This window comes from Lissotriton vulgaris, chromosome 4_1 (genome assembly GCF_964263255.1).
Source record: "Lissotriton vulgaris chromosome 4_1, aLisVul1.2, whole genome shotgun sequence".
Taxonomy (NCBI): domain Eukaryota; kingdom Metazoa; phylum Chordata; class Amphibia; order Caudata; family Salamandridae; genus Lissotriton; species Lissotriton vulgaris.
The window spans coordinates 749,309,564-749,332,315 of NC_141691.1; the positions used below are offsets into that span (position 1 = coordinate 749,309,564).

General features: G+C 42.6%; 1 protein-coding gene across 4 annotated transcripts in view; it reads right to left on the reverse strand.

Annotated features, from left to right (window-relative positions):
- The window catches only part of EXOC2 (exocyst complex component 2), a 1,143,674-nt gene that overhangs the window by 702,281 nt on the left and 418,641 nt on the right, over window positions 1-22,752 (reverse strand). For all 4 annotated transcript variants that reach the window (XM_086965054.1, XM_086965056.1, XM_086965057.1 and 1 more), the window contains one exon: window positions 1,004-1,149. In XM_086965054.1, the coding sequence (XP_086821180.1) occupies window positions 1,004-1,149 (146 nt within the window). The remainder of the gene's footprint in view (window positions 1-1,003; window positions 1,150-22,752) is intronic.

Consider the following 22,752-nt stretch of genomic DNA (forward strand, 5'->3'; position numbering starts at 1 on the left):
GTTTCTGTGTGTTTGAGACATAGGCACTGATAGTAGGGCTGCTGCAGCACCACCCAAAATTACCATGTAGGAGTTCAGAGAGTGAATGAGCAAAATAAATGCCTTTAAATGTTGCCACAATCAAGGTGAGTTCAAAGATAGAGGTCAAATGGCAGACTATATTTTCTAACAAAGTGCTGCTTATTCTGTTGATATGAAGGTTATTTGCTTTTCTTTTTTGACTGCAAGTGTGGAGGATTTTGTAAAGTTAACTATCTGACAATCTTGCTGTGGGTATGGAGAGTGTGAAAGGAAATGCTATAGTCAGGCTGTCTATTTTTTAACACACATTTAAATATCTGTAAATGAACTGTACACATTTCAAAATATACCAGCAGTTGGGACATCATAAATAAAGCAGATTTGTTTGGGGTAATTCTGAAATGTGATTGAAACAAAGATTTTAATAGGAGCAAAACAAACCAAGACAATTTACTTGGCGATATAAAAATGATAAATATTCGTGGAAACACCATTTCCACATACTATTGTTTGTGCCCTACAGAGTTGTATCAGTAAAATTGCATGTGTATGCAAACCTAGTGACAATTTCAATGGAACATGTGCAGTCTATAAATGACAGTGCACTCCCACAACATGCTTTAGTAATGTATTGGTAACTGTGTCCAAATGCACCACCAATTACATGCCAGACCCATACCATGCTCCTGCACACTTGGTATGGCAACTCTTGGTGTTAGGGTGACGCTTGGATTTTTCACAATCCATATGACTTCAGCAATGTAACATTGATGGCAGTTTTTATCAATAAGTGTGAGAGTATGAGTGAAAGAGTAAATCAGCGAGTGATGGCTTATAGAGGACTATTCCTCAGAGCACCGGTCATATGTATGAGTACTCGCATGACATGAAGTTACTTTTTTTTTTTACTTGACCAGACAAATGAACGGTTGGAGCGGACAAATACAGAAATGTTTGTGTTTTGCTATTGGAAATACTTTACCTTTTGAATATTTTTTTCAATATTTAGTGGAAGATTGAAAAGAAATTTAAAACGCTGGAGGACATTTAGCGCATTTCTTGTAGAATCTGCTTTGTCTTTGCGGCCTAGCACTTCCTGGAACAGTGTATCTGCAGTATTGCTTGCTCCTACAAACAAAGAGAGAAAGAGATGTGAGCAAGGCGCTAGAAATAAAGAAACAAATGTGTAAACAAGGAGCTTAAACCCATTACAAAGTAACTTTCAACTGTAAGCTGGCACAAAGATCGACATGGTATGTGAAACATGATTACAGGCTATACAAGTCAGTTTACCTTAATTTATCCAGTTGTGTACCAATGCATGAAAGGTAGTCTCTTGCTATTGGCTAATCTGACAGGACTCTGAAAGTTGACTCGAAACAATCGCATTTCCCCTCCTGTTGCTCGCAGCTATCTATCCGAGTTTGGAATAGCTCTATACTTAAAAGTCTTAGTGGGTGAAGGGGCAAGTCATTCAGGTGTTGGCTACGTGGTGCTTTTTTGAATTGTGTTTTTAGAAACTCAACAGTGGTCCTTATTCATGCTCCACCTCCCCTCGAATATAATATATGTGGATTCTCCAAGTGTAATATGGCAGTCATTACCATTATTTAGTTTGAGGAGGGCTACAAAGGGCAAAGCCTGGAATGGGTCATGATGCTTCCTCATCGAGGATATTCAATTGCATAGTATTCTCGGCGGATCTGAGTGAATGGTTAATGCTGTTCTGCACTTTCATACGTATAAAAAAGGTATTTAACATGAACCAGAGCACAACGGGTAAAATCCGAACACCGAGGTAAACTTTTGTTAAAGAGGCTCTGTGAATTGGTGACAGTTATATTGCTCTGCAAAGGCTTTGTAACAAAAATAAATATATTTACACAATAGGAACAAAATACCTACCATGGTAAGCAAACGCTGTATACTATGTTAAAGACAAGTAATGTGATATTTGGACTGGTAATAAATATGGGAATGTACGTTTATTAGTGCACTTACTTCAAGTAAAAAGGTTTATTGGGAAACCCAGAGAAATCGTGGTTCGTTAACATGCTGAAAAATCCTAGGCACAAGAGAAGGTTCGACTCACAGTTGTGTGACTTTAAAAAGCGCATATTGAGGAATTTTCAGATCTGTAGCCAGATCACAAAACATTTTTGACCCACGCTATTCCACATCATTGGTGGTAAGACGTGCTTTGTGCAAGCACCTTTTGCCACCGTATGAGGAAATCAATTTAATGGAGGTGGTAATGTTTCACACAATGCCTGTGAATTCTAATGCATGCCATTTTGCTGTGATGGTTAGTTCCATTTTTTTGTGTTGCTTTAACCCCTTGGGTGCTATGGATGTGCTGGACACGTCCTCAATGCCAGTGTTGGGCGCAAAGGACGTGTGGAGCATGCCCTGGCACCCACTCAAGGGGAAGCGTTGGTTCTACCCCCATGGCCCGCCCCAATATGCCCCCACCAGAGATGGCAGCGGAAGTGCTTTTACTGCCACCCCAGCCCATTCCCCCTCGATCTGATGACATCAATGCGCACATGGCACGTCAATGTCATCATTAGTGGCCAGGGACTCGCTTGAAGTCATCTCGTCAGCCGAGGACATTCTGGGTAAGTCATTTCACAGCATGGTGGGCGGAGGGTGCATGCAGCTGGAGAGACACTGGGGAAAAAGGAAAGTCGGCAGGCGACCCAGTAAATGCCAGGGATGACTATTCTGTCCATTGTTTCTTGAGAGTGCAAGGGTCGCTCCCCAAAGGTGGCAATATATTTTGTTTCCACCCACCCTTCAGGCTGATCAGCCGATTTTTAGGCTGGTCTGCTACCCCGCAGAGGGTGGAAACCCACTAGACAGCCGGAATGCCTAATTTTTACATTGTTTTGGAGGAGTGACACCTTGGGCAATGTCATATGCACTGCCCAGAGTTTCCTTCTAATTCTGGCCTATGTGTGCCCACATGTTTTAAATTATGCAACTCAAGTATTGGGAGCAACCATGAGAGAAAAAAAAGGGAACTCATTGTGGTCTGTATTACCAGATAGCTGGTTGGCAGTAGTTTGATGTGTATAGTACGCTTGTAGTGTATGCAGTCATACTTGGTACTTCATCTTCTACCAATTGTTTTTTTTTTCTTTTTGAAAAAATATGTACTGTTATTGGTTGTATGTTTTATTTCTCTGCTTTGTGTGTGTGTGTGTAATCTGAAATTAAAGAGGTGTGGAGCTTCATGGTGATGTCTGTTTGGCATTCGGCTGGCGGTGCGTGTAAACTGGCCTTTAGCTGGTGGTGGTGTGTGTGGACTAGCATTTGACTGGTGGAGTGTTTGAACTGGCGGCTGGCTGACAGTATGTGTAGTGGCAGTTGGCTGGTAGTATGTGTATTTGTGTGCAGTGACTTGAGGCTGGTCACTACACACACACTACTAGCCAAAAGCCATTCCACTCACACCACCACCCAAACTCCAGTCCCCACGTTCCGCCAGGTAGGGCAAGTGGTGTGTCAGCACTGTGGGAGGATGAAAGTGATGGGCCCTTGAATGGCGCACTTTGGTGATGTGAGTATTGTAATGTAACCAGCAGCTGGTGGTGCGAATGGTTTTGTGTGACACGCATAAACGGTGTGTGAATGGCCTGTAAAGTGGTTGGTGTGAGCTCTGAGTCACTGGTCCAGTTTCGCACAACTATAATTGTCTTATTAACATTTATTTCTATGTTTTAATTTCTGTGAAAACTTTTGTTAATAAAATGTAAATTTTGAACTTTTCACTCGCCCTTGTAACAAATCCAACCAGTATGTGTGTACTTAAGTAGTAGATGGCTGTGCGATAATATTTGTCTTTTCGATCTTTCTCAGCCAGGGTGTACATAGCCTATAGGACACATCTACCAACACCGGATATTTTCGCAAACTAGGCACCAGGGAGAATCCAGCATGATGGGTCGTGCTTGGATCCCATGAGGGTTTCTTATCCAGAAGCCCTTACAATCCTCAAGCAAAGTATAGAAACACTCCTTTTCTTTATATTTCTGTGACTCAAAGTACTGGAGTCTGTGTTACTGGAGTCTGTGGGGAGCAGTACATTTCCTGCCACCCAGAGTTCCCATGTCTCCTAATAACAATGGTACTTCACAGCGCCGCAAAAAAATGTTAAGGCGGTCTAAGAGCAAACTACCCAAAAAAAGTCAAAAAAGGGCTTTGCATTCTAGGGGAGAAAGGCTTAGCAGCCAAAGGGCTAATCCATTGTGCTGTGTGTTTTACTGTGTGTTGCGTTGTGCTTTGAAAATATACTTGGATCCTTGTAAGGTTTGGTGTTTTTTGTGGTGCCTTGTATAATTGTGCTATTTTCTTCTGTTTACTTTGGACACATCATAAAATGCTGCTACACGTTCAGCAAAAAGCGCCACATGCCTTTAAAGTTCCTGCGACAAACAACCATCAGTCCACGGTGGTAAAATATCGATGCTCTGGCTCCTGGACTAAGACACTAGTCAGCCCAAAAGCACAGCAGAGACTGTCTCAAATTAGTACTTGCAGTCCTTACTTTATGAAATAATGGACCCTGATGTCGACCACCATGGTAAGCCAGTGTAGGACTGGGAACCAAAACTAGCCCTGGCATAAATGTCAAAACAGCCCATACACAGCTATTGGCTGCAAATGTATTGGAGCCCGCATGGCTGCGGTATGGTAAACCATCATCCGAAGATGAAAGCAGCCCGCTATCCTGCAGTCCAACAGGCACTTACCACAGTGGCAAAATGCAATGAAAAAACAGTACCCAAAATTAGCAGTTTTAGCCTGAAACAAGAACGATGGATTATAACCACACTCTGGGTTCTTGTTATACCAAAATTTACATATTTATTTACATATTCATATAACAATTATGATTATAAATGGCGCAAAAGACTATCAGAGTATAGTCAGTGGAAAGAAAAGGGGTGCTCTCGTGATTTGGAGAAGAGGGAAGGAAAGATAGCAATTATAGTATACAATTATAATATTTACACAAACAAAAGCAGGAAAACTTCCGCTATCATATAAGCCTGTCCGCAACGGTTGAAAAAGGGGAATGAGATTAGACTGAGGGAGGTACAGGCACACAAATGGAAAACCGTTGACGTTTCGACCCTGGTGCTCCGGGGGTATTTGGGACCTCGGCTGCGGGTCTTCTTCAGGACAATGATGGTGGGGTGGGGGGAAGGGGGACTTGGCCGTGATCCAGCAGGTGGTCTGGATCAAACACCAATAATGCTGGTCACGTTGGACCTCCGTCCGAAGGGCTGGATACCGCGGAGGGTTTCAACCGGCATCTAGTCACTGACTAGATGCCGGTTGAAACCCTCCTAGATGCCGGTTGAAACCCTCCGCGGTATCCAGCCCTTTGTAATACATTTTCGAGGTAACTTCGGTACCTTACGTCACGATCATACACAGAAATTGGAAGGGAGATCCCAGTAATTATGATTGGACCGCTATAAGACCTTTAAACAAACTCTAGAGGCAACGTCGGTATCATACAGCAGTACCTTTCACAGGCGTTTTAAAGGGCTACTACCACTGGATTGCCCGCGGGGGCACCGGTAGGACTTTCCAACTGTCTGCACTAGTGGCCTTACGGAAACGAATAGGCCGAGTACCAAACTGGGTGTAAACCTGAACAGCTAGACCCCAGACCATCACCAATATAATAGGTGACCTGCCTCTTAGAAGCTCGGACGGAGGTCCAACCTGACCAGCATTATTGGTGTTTGATCCAGACCACCTGCTGGATCACGGCCAAGTCCCCCTTCCCCCCACCCCACCATCATTGTCCTGAAGAAGACCCGCAGCCGAGGTCCCAAATACCCCAGGAGCACCAGGGTCGAAACTTCGACGGTTTTCCATTTGTGTGCCTGTACCTCCCTCAGTCTAATCTCATTCCCCTTTTTCAACCGTTGCGGACAGGCTTATATGATAGCTGAAGTTTTCCCGCTTTTGTTTGTGTAAATATTATAATTGTATACTATAATTGCTATCTTTCCTTCCCTCTTCTCCAAATCACGAGAGCACCCCTTTTCTTTCCACTGACTATACTCTGATAGTCTTTTGCGCCGTTTATAATCATAATTGTTATATGAATACATCTCCCCCCGTTGCTTGAATCAACGTGTGAAGATTTAATCGCATCATCAAGACAGAAATGATACTCATATAGTTTTGTTTGAATTAATGTCAAGGACCACCTTTCTTTATATCACTGACAGTACACAGACACACTCGTCCAAATTTAAATGTTTTTACATCTAATATTCAGGTATAGTGGCGTGGGTTTTCAATACTGGAGCACAGCAGCATCTCACTAATATTACTGCAAATAATCGCTTTGAAATCCTCTATTTTCTCATATGTGAGGTCCTGTTTTGATCTAAAAGAAACTTTTCTAAGGAAGTAGCATGAAGCATGAACAAAACATTTATCTGCAAAATGCTTTTAATAGATTCTCTCACATTAAAAATAAATGTAAGGAAAACACCATTTAAAACTATCTGTTTAAGAACTATTCAAGGCCATCTGGGCTCGACTTTCTCCAGAAATGTGCTAGCTCTAACAGGGGGTCCCCCTGAAAAGCTGTGGCCTTGGACCAGAGCCCACTTTGCCCATGCCTTAAAATGCCTTTTTTCACATAATGGGGCGGGTAGTGAGACTTGGATAAAATGATTATAAAAGGGAAATGACACTTACCCTAAAAAGCATCTATTCGCAGCATACAGTGTTGTAGATTCACATGCTGTGAATACTCCTGCAATCTTGTGCTGGACCCAGATGTGTGCAAGTTGTTTTTCTTCGAAGAAGTCTTACATGGAGTCTTACGTGGAGAAGTGTGGCTCAATGATTAGAGCGGCAGACCCTGATGCAGAGGTCTAGCTCGGGACCAGGGTTCAATTCCCTGCCTCGGCGGGTCTTGGGTTCAAAATTCCACGGACATGATAATTCTCGCCTCGGTGCCTATTCCAATCATGGAGTCCGACTCTGCAACTCTGGGCAATAGCTTGCTTAATCTCCACAACGGCCCCCACAACTCTAAGGATGCCTGGCCTTCACCCTGGGGGTGCCCAGGAGTGGACGCCTCACAGGGAAAGCCAGGATGGGTTCCACAGCGGTATTCGTACAAGCGCCTTGAGACCTTTGCGGGTGAGTAGTGTGCTATACAAGTATCAATTTACATTTACATGTATGTTTAAGAAAAATACCTTCAATATATATTTTATTTGCTCTTTTGGATGGTTTGAGAAGGGAATTTCCTTGGCTTGGTTTGGGAATTTTTCTTGTGTACAGGTTTTTTGCAGTTCAATTTTTTGTTTTGAACTATTGTTCTAATAACAAGTTCCGATCTTGGTGTACATACACTTCCATTTGTATGTGTGCTTTGTATGAGTTTTGAGTTGTGACTTCCGGTATTTACGTTGTGGGGTTGCCTATTGCCACATATCTTATGCCATTTTAGTAATGGTGAAACATCTAAACGTAGACATAGAAAGATTGAAAGTGTTTGTTTTTCTAAGGAAGAGCAAGTCCTCTCCTCGTTAAGACCCTAAAAGGACTTCAGTTGTCCAATTTTGATGGGGGAGAGCTATAGGGTGCTTGCAATAAGTGTTTGTAGAATGAGGCTGTTGGGATGGATCGTACCAGTGATAGATTTGTGTACTTTTTATATAAGCTACTGGTTAGGTTCATATAAAAAAAAAACTTCCAGTGGAAAGTAAAATATCTTACCAGCCTGCTTAAATGGAAGACGATGTGGAGTCTCATTAGAACTAAAGAGTGTGTTATTGTGTTTCTTACGGACAATCATTTATAGTAGGAATATGCAGTGAATTATTGTGAATAATGAAGATAACGGGGTCATTCTGTGCCATTGAAATGTTATGTATGATACACTAAAGGCGGTGGCAGATACAGGGGAAGTAAGAGGGGGGAGATGGCAAGTATACTGAATGTTGAAAAAGATGTGACAGAGTCTATGACTTCACTCCTCATGTTTATGCTATGCTTTTATACTCATGTAATTCCTGTAAATACTCTCCAGTAACCGATGTAACGTTGTAACCATGTTCTGAAAAAAAGTTTCTTCTTCATGTAAAGTGCTCTGATACCTCCGGGTCTAGCCAGCACTATATAAAACTCAATCAATCAATCAATCAATCAATAAATAAATAAATAAATAAATAAATGGTTCTAGGAGATATTTTTCTACCATGTCCTAATCTCGTATCTTTTGAAGGTGACGCCTCTGTAGGGACTAGACTAATACTAAGTAGGGATTTCAACATGGTTTGGGGTATAACTTTACATAGATCTGAGACGTTGACAATTGGAGATATTAATACTAATAAGCAGCCTATAGCAAGTCAGTTTCACAATGTTAACAGGCTATGTCATCCTCATGTTAGGGAGTTTTACTTAGTATTCACTGTTCCACAAGTTGAATTGACAATTATATTACTTTTTTTGTGTCCAATGACTTGGTGTATTGGGTAAATAAACTGGGCATGGGAAAATCATATGACCTAACAAAGCTAATGTTTATTTGGATTTTGTTTTGTGGATTTCAACAACTCGTATAGGCAATGGGCTTTATGAAGCATATACAGTAAAAACGTTTATAAGGATTATTACAAGTACAATGTGAAATGCCTTGTATGCTATGCTAAGAGGTGAAATTGTTATTTTGTTTGTCACAAGAGTAGGAAAAAGGGAAAAAAAAATTATCTTAAAATGCCAGAAGACTGAATTAAATCAAAGATGTCGCTATGAGCAGTCAAGAAATAATTGCATTGCCTCAAAGTTCTGTTAGCAGAGGAGAGTAGTTATTTTTGCACATGCATATTAGAAGCAGGACAAGTAATCGGGTGCATTGTTGGCAAAAAGGCTTTATGTGCTCTGGCGCAGCAGTAATATTCTAGAAGTAGTGCATGAGCCATCATCATGTGTGAGAACTACACAATGGGATTGAGGAGAGGTTCTTCCACTTTTTAAAGTATTCAGAGAATATTTTAGCCTGAGGTGAGCAATTTGATAAACGTTATACTTCCGTACAACTTTCCAGATGAAAAAAAGCAAAGGCGACTATTTTAGAGAATGAGGTTCCAGTTCAAGAGGTTATCTGTGCTATTGATAAGTTTGTGATGGTGTAAACGCCTCCATGCCTGAATAGTTTAAAGGCTAATATTGTAAAACATCTGTTAATGAACTGCCTCATATAATGACTTTGGTTCATCCCCAACTTGAACAAGGATGTAATTAGATGTGGAAATTATCATCTAATATCCTTACTAAATTTTGGATATGAACATTACGGCTATAATTTAAGTTACTGAATAACTGTAATCATAGCAGTCCTTTGCATACTTTTCAATCTGGGTTTATTAAATTAAGCATCTTCGTGACAATATTAGGCAGGCAATTGATACAATTAGTCGGGCAAAGGCCAGTGATATCCTTAGGGCAGAGACTTTTCTTAACTGGTATAAGGCATTTGCACAAGCTTTATTAGACATTTTAGGAACACATGTCAAATAGGCTTGTTTTAGAAAACAATTGTGTCGGACACTCTATTGTGGAGTTAAAGTTAGCGTCTTAATTAATGTAGTGATCAAACATAGTGTTAAGCTGATACCTGAAACGTGACATGGGGGTTCACTGAGTCAAGGTTAAATGATTTTGCTGTAGCACCTCTTGCAAGATATATCAGGCAGATGGTGGAGATTAATGGAGAAAGATTTGGTATAAGAGAAAATTGATTGACAATGCTGCTTTTAATTGCAAATGCAGAGATAGCAGATGGCCCTTTGATTGAATCAAATGTAAAACTGGGAACATCTCCAGGCAATAAAATTGAAACAAGTCAGATAATAGTTGTATTCAGTAACTGTTTTCAATGATATCCTAGTGAAGGTAATAGTGCAGAGATGGTCTTACTTACTTAAGTAGTAAAGTGATTACGGAAGTCGGTAACATGAGTCTTAATCTTGATGTAGTGAATGAGAGGATTCTTGAAGATGTTTTGAGATTGGAATGTTTACATCTGAATTTATAGGTAAGAACCAATGCAAATAAAATATGTCTCACCTACTATTTCATTTGCATTACATCTCATTTCCTCATCTAGCAAAAATCAGTCAAAACTAAATGGAGTGGTTGTTCTTTTTGGGAGAAGAGAAAAAGTATAATACTGCAAAATTAGAACTTTACTGAAAAAATACATAAGTTGGGTTTTGGACTTCCAAAATCTTATTCACATCATCTCCTGGGTTTTGTGTAAAAGTAATATTGTGCTTTTAGAGTTCTGTGGAGAGCACTTAACACTGGCATTCCAAAGAACAAGCATCTGTGTAGACTTTCTTATTAGTTTTGCTAAGGGATTAAAAAAAAAGACACTCAATATTGGACATCTGCCCTATCTGCATGGCTACCCCAGATTTTTGCCTCCTGTAGCTGAACCCATTTATGTTGGCATTAGGACTCTGTGCACCATACTCATGCTAACCAGTGGTAAAGTGCTTGTGCTCTTCCTTCTGAACGTGGTAACATTGGTATACACCTGATTGGTGCCTATAATTTACTTAGAAGTCCCTAGTAGATGTCACTCCATGTACAAACCCATGGCCGTTAAATTAAATGTTAATAGTGTGCTGCAGCACTCATTCTAAACCCACTAAAAGTAGCACTGTAAAACAAACCTCCAGCTCACCATTGCAGCCTGTGTGTGCAGTTTTAAAACTACCATTTCAACTGGGCAAGATAAACCTTTTGCCAGGCTTAAACCTTCCTTTTTAATACTTATTTGTCATCCCTAAGGTAGGCCAAAAATGCTCACAGAACGTGGAGTGGAGTATTTAAAAAGCAGGACATGTATTTTTTTATACTTTATATGTCCTACACGTGAAAAGCCTCCACGTCGTTTTTTTACTGTGGAAAGGCTAGCCTTCCATAGACTAACCCTGGTTTACCTTATTACATTTAATAATCTATAAATCACAATTAAAATGAGTGGAAGAAGCTGCCACAAATTGAATTTAACATCCTCTTTTATAGTGAAGTTGGATTTTAAGTTATTATTTGGAAATGCCCATTTTAGAAAGTTGCCATTTCACTGCCTAAACTTTCTGGGACCTTTCTGTGAGTGGTCAGCTGCCCCTGGGCAGTTAATGGCTTGAAAGGCCCTGGCTGTAGATGGGAATGAGTCTTTGACAGGATGTCTGGGGAGGAGCTGTGCCCTGCCAATATTAGACTTCAAAGTGATCTGCCCCAGCACACAGAAAGGAACCCGAAACCCAGCCAGCCCCTGCATTTTGTTTCACTAGGCAGACTTTAGGCAAACCCAGGGAAGAGGAGAGTACTAAACAGATTGAGTTTTCTGTATAGACAAAGGATGGTCCCCCACACAAAGCCTGGCACTGAGTATCAAAGTGGCACCATCAAATGTAAAATCAGAATACTTCTGGACCAGAGAAAATTCTGAACGGCCCTGCTGTATGAAGAAGGAATACTGAACCGGTTTGACTTGAACCCTAGACCCCAGAAGTGACTCCTAGGATCTGTTAACGCAGCAGGTTCACATCGAGCTGCAAGGGAGCCTTTTTCTACAACTGCCCAGCGGATCAGGACTGGACCCTGCTATGCCTCTATTTGCCACCTTATATGCCTCTAAGGGCCTCCCCAGAGGTCCTGAGAGGTTTTAGAAGTTTACTCCTGTGGTGAATTGGGACATCAAGGACTAAAGTCAGCAGGTAAAATCTTTCACTAGGACAAACCTGTTTGGTGTATCTGACTTGTGCACCCTCACTGTCAGCGCCAAATTCTGTCTAGCGCCTGTTCTACCATGACCATGGACTACTATTGGCGCTTTGAGGTTGTTGGTGCTATTATCCCTCAAACCTTTAAAACATCATCACTCTGGTTCCTCTTACTGGATTTTTTTTATTCTAGTGTCATTTTATTTCTTAAATTATACTCTATTTTTCTAATTTGTTTTGGAATTTTTATTGTTTGACATTTCAAATTTATTACCGTTTTACTACTACATACATTCTTAGCACATTGCCTCTAGATTTAAGCCCAACTGCTTTGTGCTAAGCTACCAGAGGGATCAGCACAGGTTTATTTAGTGACTTTTTTGTTTCACCCCAAGGACTGCGATTATTATTTGAGGTGGGTTCTCACCCCCCCACCCTAAACTAATACCCCAAATTCTTACACTCAACATCTACAAGGCACCTCAAATAGTCGAGTTCACAAGTGTTTGGATATAAAAATTTATCATTTAAAACTTTTGAAGTCGCTACATTGTGGAAACCAGCGCTACAACTGAATAGGAAGACGTTGTCTTGGAAGACCTTCTGTTAAAATTTACCAGATAAGAGAAATATGACCTCAACTGTTTTTTTTTCTCAAATTTAGATGAAAATTAAAGGATGAAGAACACCTGTGTGCATTCACTGCTAATGACATTGAGAATTATGTTTACAAAAGGTGTGCATCTTTGTAAAGAATAAATGTTTCCCTTTCTTTCAAGATAAAACCTCTGGAGGCAGATGAAGAGCTCATAGAGAACCCCAAAGAAACTTAGTAGATGGAGTTGATATGATGTATCATTAACTATGTGCTCTGCTATATGCTACAATATTGCTAAAACCAATACAGCAATTACCCACTTTCTTATTCATTAGAAGTTGATTTTTAAGGCGTATTTGATGCCTGCTAGAAGGGTAAAGTGTGTCCTACTAAACACGGAGTTATGATTGTTGTGTAACGTTAATGGAGAGTCTCAATAATTACAGATAATGTGGCTCAAAAAATCATCCCCATTTGGGCAAAAATATTCGGTACAGTCGATTTGGTAAAGGAATTCCAGATGAATCAATCACCCTTGATATGGTTGTTTCATGTGTTTCCAGATTCAAAGTGTTTGCTTATGGAATTGTGAGTCACTATGGTAGCCGTCCAAATTACTTGGAGTAGATAGAAAGCAATTTGTCCACCTTCAACTGACGAATGGGTGGTTGAACTACCTCTGCTCTTTAAACATGGCATTCCCATCATGAACTTTATGAGAACCTCAAAAGAGTTGAATGATATATACATGTGTGCTCCCATAGGCATGTCTTATGTGCAGGTACTGTGTTATGCGTGGTTTCCTTTTAAATTTAATCGAATAACCTTTTACAAGAAGGTGCATGAGAAACTCTCTGAGTCGTCCAAATGAATCATTTCTTTATATCTTTCATTAAGTTACAACTAGTTGTAGTCAGCAGGCCAGAGATAAGTAAAGGACACACGGTCGATGGACATAAAAAAACATTAAGAAATCACTTTGCTCTTATCTTATAAAGTCTGGTTCTTCAGATACCTGGTTTGAAGAGACTAGCTTTTCTGTCTGGAGACGACATGGTATGAGTAGGCGAGAAAAAAGATAACTTAGGTGATGCCAAGGTTCTGAATCGGAGGGAGAAATTAAGTTGGGTGGTGGGTATTTGACTGATGGATTGCCACTGCAGAGGACTTGAAAACATGTATCAACTATTTCTTTTCCAGACGGTTTAACAATCTTATCTGTATTAAATGAGCTGTGGCCTTTTTGACAGTAGTGTTTCCTTGCCTGTTTAGGTTTTAACATCCTTTACCAATTTATAGCGGAATTATTGATTGATTTATATTGCAGTGATCATCAGACACAAGGATTAGAAGTGGCCTAAATTGTTTTAGTATACATTTCTCTGTTGGGAATGCGTCTTGGAATGACAAATATATGAACTACCATAAAAACTAAAACTCTAAAGAAGTAAACCTTAAACTGCGTGACTGGAAGACATAAAGGAGATAATTTAGCTTACAACTAATTTTTTGTCAGATTTCTTATGGGGCATGTCCTTTTTGCCCTCGCTTGGGAACATAACCAAGTCTTCCAACTCATGACTGTTTTCTTTATTATACCCCTCATTACACACGCCGTAATCTGTATTTACTCTAATTCAGTTCATTTCTCATACTATGACACATCCCCTGAGATCAAGACTGCACATTCCAATAGTTCTTCCCATGTTGAAAAGCCAGCTTGTTTGCTAGGTATATGTAGGGCATCCTGTAAGCATTCCACAGAACCTGGGGGTGTTCCAAAGTGCCTGACATTTACTGTGATAGGGAATGTTTTGCCGTCTGTCGAATATTGTTCATTATACATATTGCAGCATATGCAGTATTTAGTAATTGACTGAAAATATATGAGCGTATTACAAGTGTAAAGCCTACATAGTAATGAGTACATTTAGTAGAAAGCTACATCTCTTACAAGAGAAACCAAGTTACTGAGCTCTCGCACTGGTCCGGCAAAGCCACTCCTCCTATACGGTCATGTTATGCTGTTCCACCCTACAAAACGTATGCTCAGTTTGGCTCTTTCAGACTGCTCTCTAGAGAACTTAGATTTCAGCTCTGGAATGTACTGCCAAGTAAGAAATTAGCTAACTTAAACTGCTTCACTTAGTGAAACTCATTAGATATTGGTTTATTAATGGATTTTAATTCAAAGGGGGCTATGCAATTTTTTTTATAACTTGGTTTTCAGTGAATCAGTTGTTTTTGGCTTCATCGTTAACGTTATTTATAGATGAGACTAATTTACATTTATATTTTCAATGATTTGTCATCCTATGTGACTACACTATGTCATACGAGTGTAGCTAGATCTTGTGTTCATATCACTGAAACTTGTGGTTTCAGTGACCAGCGGTTTGCTGTGGGAAAACTGTTCTATTGCTGAGAAAGGTACTAAGGTATTTTACCATTCTACAGTGTTCAAAGTCAGTACCACCTAACAAGAGAAAGTTCCCTGAAACTTCCCAATGTCAGAAGATTGTCTCAGTGAAAACTGAACTGAGCTAAGTGTTCAAATGAAAGATTGCCTCATACAAAACTAATCAGTATTACATGCTTAAAGGAATATCAAAAGGGAAATAAAAACCTGCAAAAGCTACATCTACCACAATGAGATGGATCTTAATGAATGCACACACTTATGATAAAGTGATCTTCTGTTTTGAGTACAGCCACAACCTATATCGATAGCATTGTGTTCCACAATTGAACACAAATATTTGTTCTAATACTTTGCAAATTCAAATAAAATGACTGTTCAAATAGATTATGTATTTAATGGCTGGAGAGAATTATAGAAACTCTGACAGTAATCAAAAAGTTCACATCAAGTTCACAGAAAAGCTTGGACATTTGACTAGTTTTCCAGCTTGTGTAAATTCTAGAAATCCAAAATGTTTTACAACATGAATACAGACACAACTAAATGTTTATGCTGTTCTGTTGTGGAGATTTCAGTTGTACAATTACAAATGGATTCCGACTGTAGCACATGGGTATTTTAGACATCGAGGAGTTATAGAGAAAATTCTTAGTTATCCCAGTTGCATCATGGGAGTTTTAAGTTTCATTCATGTTTTTATTTAAAACCTAGAGTTCTCCTAGCGTTTTCAGCTGGACAGACACTGTTCGGTGGTCAAAGACTCCTATGCTCAAATTGGATCCTTGAGAAGCCATGTTTAAATGAGTAGACAATGGATAAACCGCCGCTTTTAAATTTGTTGAGGCGGAGGAGCAAAAAGACTCAAATAATTAAGAAATATACACAAACACAAAAGAAACACCCCTTGATATTAAGACTGTAAAAAACACAATTTTGACCTTTATCAGAATGACCAAGTATCGGAGGCTGAGCACATACTGTATGCAATTTAATTTTTCAAGTTAAATAAATAAATGCGCTGCACGAGAGCATATTTCTCTTCCAGCATGACTTTCACTAATTAGTGACAGTCAAGACCTAAAAAGAAAATATGAAGGAACTGGAATGGTTTTAATCTTTTTGATCACTGCGCTAAGAAAGGGCCGACATTATCTGGTCTAGCGACTACACTTTAAGCAAAGATGAAAATATTACATCAGTCTCACTGGGTGGCTTGCTTGCAATATTCTTTCGTCAACACTGTGGGTGGCCCACTGCATGCAGAACACAGCCTTGTCAAAGGGATTGTTTAATCCAAACACTGCTTGAACGCTGTTGAAATGTTAAAGTCCTGACGTAAAAGCCTTTTTGGACCAGATAACAGGACTTATGTTCATTCAATACGTGTTATTCAAGGTAACAAACTGCGTTGTATTAACAAACCGCTACACAAAAGATGTACAGTATCAAATGTTTTCTTTAATCCGACTTAAACAATCGTTTAACATTGCAGAAGAAAAAAACATTTATACAGTCATTATAGAAAAAGTGTAAATGTTGATCTACTAAAATGATATTCCTTTATTTAAAAAAAAAAAAAAAGAAATTGTGTTTTTGCTTACACCTTAGCATGGTCTCCATAAGAAAATCATGGTTTTCTAAGCATATAACCAGTTTTTTTTAATTTGCACTGAGCTCCCTCGTATTGAATTAAAATGATCAAAGTATCATCATGAAGAGTGTTTTAGGACACAAGTGGAAAAAGGATTGGGCTACAAAGGGAGAAAATATGCATGCAGATATCAACGATTACAAATCAGTCACCGCTCCAGTAATTTTTATGTGGATGATCCATGTTTTGGTTTTGGTTGGGCCGACTGCAGGCTCAATTTTCGTTGATTCTGGGGTTGTGTGAAAGCTCTAGGTTTACATGAGACAGACTTACAAATGGGCACAGTGAGAAAAACAAAATTTTGGATGTAGGTAATGATTTTGTAGCAAGAGCGGATGATTACAGGTATGGCACACTTCAACTGAAGCATCACAATACCAAGCAGATTGTCTACAAAGGCAGCACAAGATCAAGTACATTGATACTACCACTCCTAAGCCTTGACATCTCCACCCTAGGATGGTTGGCAACCTTCAGCTTCAGTTTCACCTACCGGCACAGACGGGGGAGAGAGCCGTGCACAGCGGGTCCACAGACTCAATCTCCCAGGCTCCTCTGCTCCCTGCCCAGCAGCCACCAGCGCCCTGAGGCGCTTAAATTCAACGACGGGTACTCACACCGCAGGACGCATGCGGGCACGCCCAGGCAAAGCCTGGGCCAATGGCGGGCCCATCTGAGACTGTCCGAGACCGGTTGAGGCTGGGCTGGGCCCCCTTCCTTCAAAGCGGTATTGGATAAGGTGGGTGAGTGCTCCATTAATTACCCACAACTTTATTGGGTACATTTTGTCTTGATATTTAAGTTGGCCCATAAACTTTAGCTACCATGAGAAAATTCACTATGCTACCACCAGCACGCCCAATTACAGCTAGTATTAACAGCATGCTCGAGAGGGTGGTCAATATAGTTTCAGGTGAAATTGAACTCACAGAAAGGCGCCTGTCCCTAGACACCGAAGGGCGAGTGGCTGTTTTACATCACAGAGGTGCTCTATTGGACTATACCCCAGAGTTACCTCTGTCACTACCCAGTGGTCTTGAACCTGACAAATCCCCTACTACTAATGGGCGCTCCAGTGGTCCGGACACAATTGAGACAGCAGAGACGCACTCAGCCAATAACACTACCCCGCCTGTTGGAATCCCGGAGGTCAAACGGAAGAGAAAGACTGGGAAACCCATTAGCATTAAAAGGAAACAGGCCATCCACACCCTCCCCCCCCCCCCCCCCCCCACTTGAACCGGTCTAACCGCCTGGATACAACCATCTTTACCTAACATTACTGACAACCCTGAAGCCTCTGATGCTCCTGCGGCATCATCAATTGTGACTGCGACGTTGAACTGCTCAATTGGCACATAGACTGAGCCATCACCCTACTTAGAGAGTAGCGGGTATACCATTGCTGCCCTAGTAAATAAACAAGTTATTGTACTTTTGGAGGAAAAATGTGCCCTACTTAAGGCATCTATCGATAATCTGGCTGTTATTATTGGGGGTTTCTGAAGAGGAACAAGGGAACTCGCAAGATAATTAAGGACTTTGGGTAACAGTTATACATAAGAACACTGGTCCTTAAATAGTTAGAATTTCGAAAGATAAATATAGACTAGAATCAGTGCTATATTGGAAGTATCCAGCCGGACTATCAATTTAAAAAAAGAAATAAATTCAAATAAATTCAAAAACATTCTGTGAAAAACACAACAATATAGTGGGACACAATCCTGTATCCTACACAAACCATAACATATACAAAACACAAAAGGACATTTCAGGAAAGTCAAGGGTAGCTTGTTAAATGTGAATTGTATCAAGCTGAGTAGAAAGAGTCAGTGCACTTCTTTTAACACAATGGATTCATGTGCATGCTGTTTCACATGGGTCAATGACGTTTTGATCCTTTCAAAGAGATAGTAGGATTATCATCAGGACAATGGATAGTACAAGCCTGAGTTATAGAAATTGCCTGTGAAAAAATGGGGATAGGGGGAAGATTGAACAGAGGCCTAATACTAGATGTACTCCTTCAAACAAATCACGTGTATACCATCCAAACCACTATCATTACTGCATCAGATGTGAAAAACCATTGTGCTTAATGCATGATACGAAGCTTTCATTCAGTGTATGCTGCATGCTTGCCTAAGAGATGGATAACTGGGCGTGAGTAGTAGAAGTAAATTATAGAGGTGCTAGGGCTGAAAGGTAGCTCGTGTACCTGCCGCAAGAAGAACGGCATGCTAGTGTTGGGTAATTGGCATGCTACAGTAAGTGAAGGCGACACGTGGCAACCGTCTGACGGACGTGAATTAGATGCAACGTGGAAAAAACAATGCGGAACGATTAGCAATTCTATGTCAGGAGCGGAGGCTTCTGATTAGGCTGTCACTTTCTCCGTTTATTGTACTCCAGCAGCCCTTAAAAGTGTAAACATTATAAACAAACTCCATTTCCCATGAACACCAGGGAAAATGGAAACAAAAAACGTCCCACCAGTAACTGTCCAATCCCGTGCCAGGACTCCTCATATCTTCCTGTGTTGGCACTCTATCCTCCTCTTTCTTCGCTGCTCCAGCAGCAGACAGATGAGTGCCTTTGCTTTCTATGCATTTCTGACTGAATTTTGAGGTGTAATGTTATTTGTTAAAATGCGCAGTCTACCGCGTTACGGTTTTATTTGAGGTGACTGCGTGTGTTTTGCCGCGGGGGCGATATCTGTCCCTTACCCGCTAGTGTTTCCTTTGGGCTCTGTGCGCGAGCGGCCTCCCGCCGCTAGGGGACCGCGCGTACGGTGCTGCCGCTCTGAGGAGCTTGACCCCCCGTGAGGTGCGAGTCGTTGAGTGTGCTTCGTTGTACGTCGGAGAAGCGGCTCGGCGGTCTCGCGTATCACGGGGGAAGACCGGCGGGTATAATTGGCAGCGCTACAGCTAAAAATACAATAATCAGAGCCCCTGCCTGGAGCCTGAACACCCGCGTCGCGGGTATGGTATTTGGTTTGATTTTGGGACCGGCCCAGGCAGGCTTTCTTCGTGCCTCATAACAGAGGCTGCTTGGTCCCAGTATCTTATTAACCTGACCCCGCTGCGGTGGGAGGACGCATATCTCTGGGCCTTGTCCCATAATTAACCCCTGAATAGCTTAAAGCCTCGCTGTGGAGGCATAATGGAATATGCAGAATATTACGAAGAGGAGGAAGAGCAGCAGGTCATTTACTTACTTGTGGATGACCACTTCTGTCAGATAATGTATTCCTCCCTGTTGAAAGCAGTGACGAGGGTGGTGGCACCCCTAGAACAGAAACTTGACCAACTGCAAGCGCAGTGCCAACCCCTGGGGCAGGGACCGGCCCTTTCGGGACAAAAGGATCCTATTCCTTCGAGCCAAGTATCGCGAGTACCACAGAACCCAAGAGGAAGCGTTCCTCGGACGCGGGGGTGGACTCTGATGCATTTTCGCATTTAAAAAAGGCCTTTTTAGAAGCTAAGACCACTGATACCCCTTCGACCTCAAAGGAGGTTCAGACTGCGGATTTGAGGGAAGATCAAGACGATGCGGCCACAATCGATACGGACGAGTCTCCCCAAACCTCGGATGGAGATGGGGATCCAGACCATTCGTGGGACCCCTCCCAAATCACTCAATTGTCTAGTTCCGACCCCAGTTCGGACATGCTCAACCCGGACGAGCTGCTCCACCCACGCTCTTCACACTGGGTTCCCGCTCCCAAAGTGGCAGCTTACATGGCGGCAAGGCTGCGTAAGCCCCTAGACCAGGAGGTGCGTAGCTGTCTTCGGGCCGAGTGCCCACGCCCCTCCTTGGAGGGTAGAGTTACGGTTACCCCAGAAATTGACCCCAAGATGTCCACCTTCCTCACCAAATTTGTGAAAGACCCCAAAAAGGGCATAGACCGTTCTTGGAGGGCCTGCCAAGATAAACTATTGGACACGGCAGGGCCGTTGGTGAAAATCTTGGACATGGCTGAGGATGCCAAAGCCTCTGGATCCCTGATTTCCCCGGAGACCCTTTCCGGTTGGGCGCAAAGGGCGATCATTTTTCTGGGGAATGCAAATGTAGCCATCTCTACAGAAAGGAGAAGATCTATCCTCATTAAGATAGACCCGAAGTTGGGGGAACTGGCTACATCTGAAGCAGGTCCGATGGCAGAGGGGAACCTCTTTGGAGACCCGTTCGTCAAGGAACTGGGTAAATTCGTAAACACATTTAATTCCCTCGGCAAGGCACAGACATCAGTGAAACGGATCTTCACCCCTCGTGTTTTTGGGGCAGCCAGCCGAGGAAGGGGGCGCTCGTCTGGCAGACCTTATCCTAGAGGTTCCTTCAAACAAGGTGATTCCCATAGAGGCTAATACCAAGATCCCGACAAGTTCGGGAACTTCTACCAGACCAGAGGCTATCCCCGCCGCCGCGGTGGAAGAGGAAGAGGTGACGGCGGCTACAACAATAACAGAGGTGAGACTCCAGAATGTGAGGGGTCTGAAAGTGGGGGGCAGACTCAGATTTTTTCTTCAGGCATGGTCTTCACTTACCTCAGACGCTTGGGTCTTACAGACCATCGAAGGGTTTCATATAGAATACTCGGGACTCTCCAATCAGTCCGTTCGTCCCAGACCCATCGGCTTCACGCCGGACCAAGTCGCTCTGATAAACAAGGAGGTCGCGGACCTTCTCCAGAAAGGAGCCATTGTACAAACGGAGTTGCACCCGAGGGGTTTCATCAGCAACCTTTTTCTTGTAGAGAAACAGGATGGGGGCTATCGTCCGGTGATAAATCTCAAGGAGTTCAATGGCTGGCTCATCTACCGCCATTTCAAGATGGAGGGGATCCATCTCCTGAGATATCTCCTTCAGGAGGGGGACTGGATGGTCCGTTTGGACCTGAAAGACGCCTATCTCACGATTCCATTCTTCGCTCCCCACAGGCGTTTTCTTCAGTTTCAGTGGGGTCAGCGGACTTACGAGTTCGTCTCCCTCCCTTTTGGACTATCGTCCGCTCCGTGGTGCTTTAACCAAGGTGCTCAAACCGGTAGTGGAGCGACTGCGCACAGAGGGCATTCGTCTTATAATATATCTGGACGATATGCTCCTCCTGAATCAGTGTCCCCGAACGTTGTTGGCTCACCTTCAAAGAGCGGTCAGCCTTTTGGAATCGTTGGGGTTCATAGTCAACCAGGTCAAGTCAGATCTCGTCCCGGCACGACGAATGCAGTTCCTGGGTTTTCTGATAGACTCAGTGGAAGCCACCTTGTCCCTGCCCTCACAGAAATTGTCCAAGATCAGGCACGAGTTGAGACGTACTCTGGCGCGTCCGACGATCCTGTTACGACACCTGGCCAGGGTGGTCGGTCTCTTGTCGTCTTCCATTCAGGCGATCTTTCCGGGGCCCCTTCATTACCAGGCCCTTCAACGCCTCAAGGCCATGCACCTCCGCAAAGGTCTGACCTACTCACAGGTCGTTCCCCTCACGGAAGAGGCGAGAACGGAGCTTCGATGGTGGATCGAACACATGGACGCTTGGAACGGGCGGGCCATCTTCGGATCAAAACCGGACTTAGTAATAGAATCAGACGCCAGCGGCCTGGGATGGGGGGGCACGCTGCGGCGCTGTCTCTACAGGCGAAGTCTGGTCATCCGCAGAAAAAGGCCTTCATATCAACTGCCTGGAGTTGATGGCAGGTTCTTTTGCAGTGAGATGTTGGACGAAAGACAAGATTCAGTGCTGTGTCCTCTTGAAGATGGACAATGTGGCGGCAGTGCACTACATCAATCATCTGGGAGGTACCAGGTCCAGGGCTTTGTCCGACCTGGCCCGGACCCTATGGGAGTACTGCCTATCCAACGAGATTTCCCTGTTGGCGGAACACCTTCCCGGCTCCGACAACCGAGTGGCGGATTGGTGGTCTCGTCACTGGAGGGACACCAGCCTATGGCAACTTCGCCCAGACATGTTCGAGGTGGTCAGGGACAGGTGGGGTCCGTTTTCAGTGGACCTTTTTGCCTCACGACTGGACACCCAGCTGGAACGCTCCTTCAGTTGGCGTCCGGACCCGGAAGCAGCGGCGACAGATGCATTTCTGCAGGACTGGGGCAAGGGGAGGGGTTATGCGTTTCCCCCCTTTGCGATGATCATGAGAGTGTCAACCCAGATGAGGAGTCAGCAGGCGGATCTGGTGGTTATCACCCCAATCTGGAAATCGCAAGCCTGGTTTCCAGCTCTGATGGAACTTGCCTGGGATTTTCCAATCCCTCTACC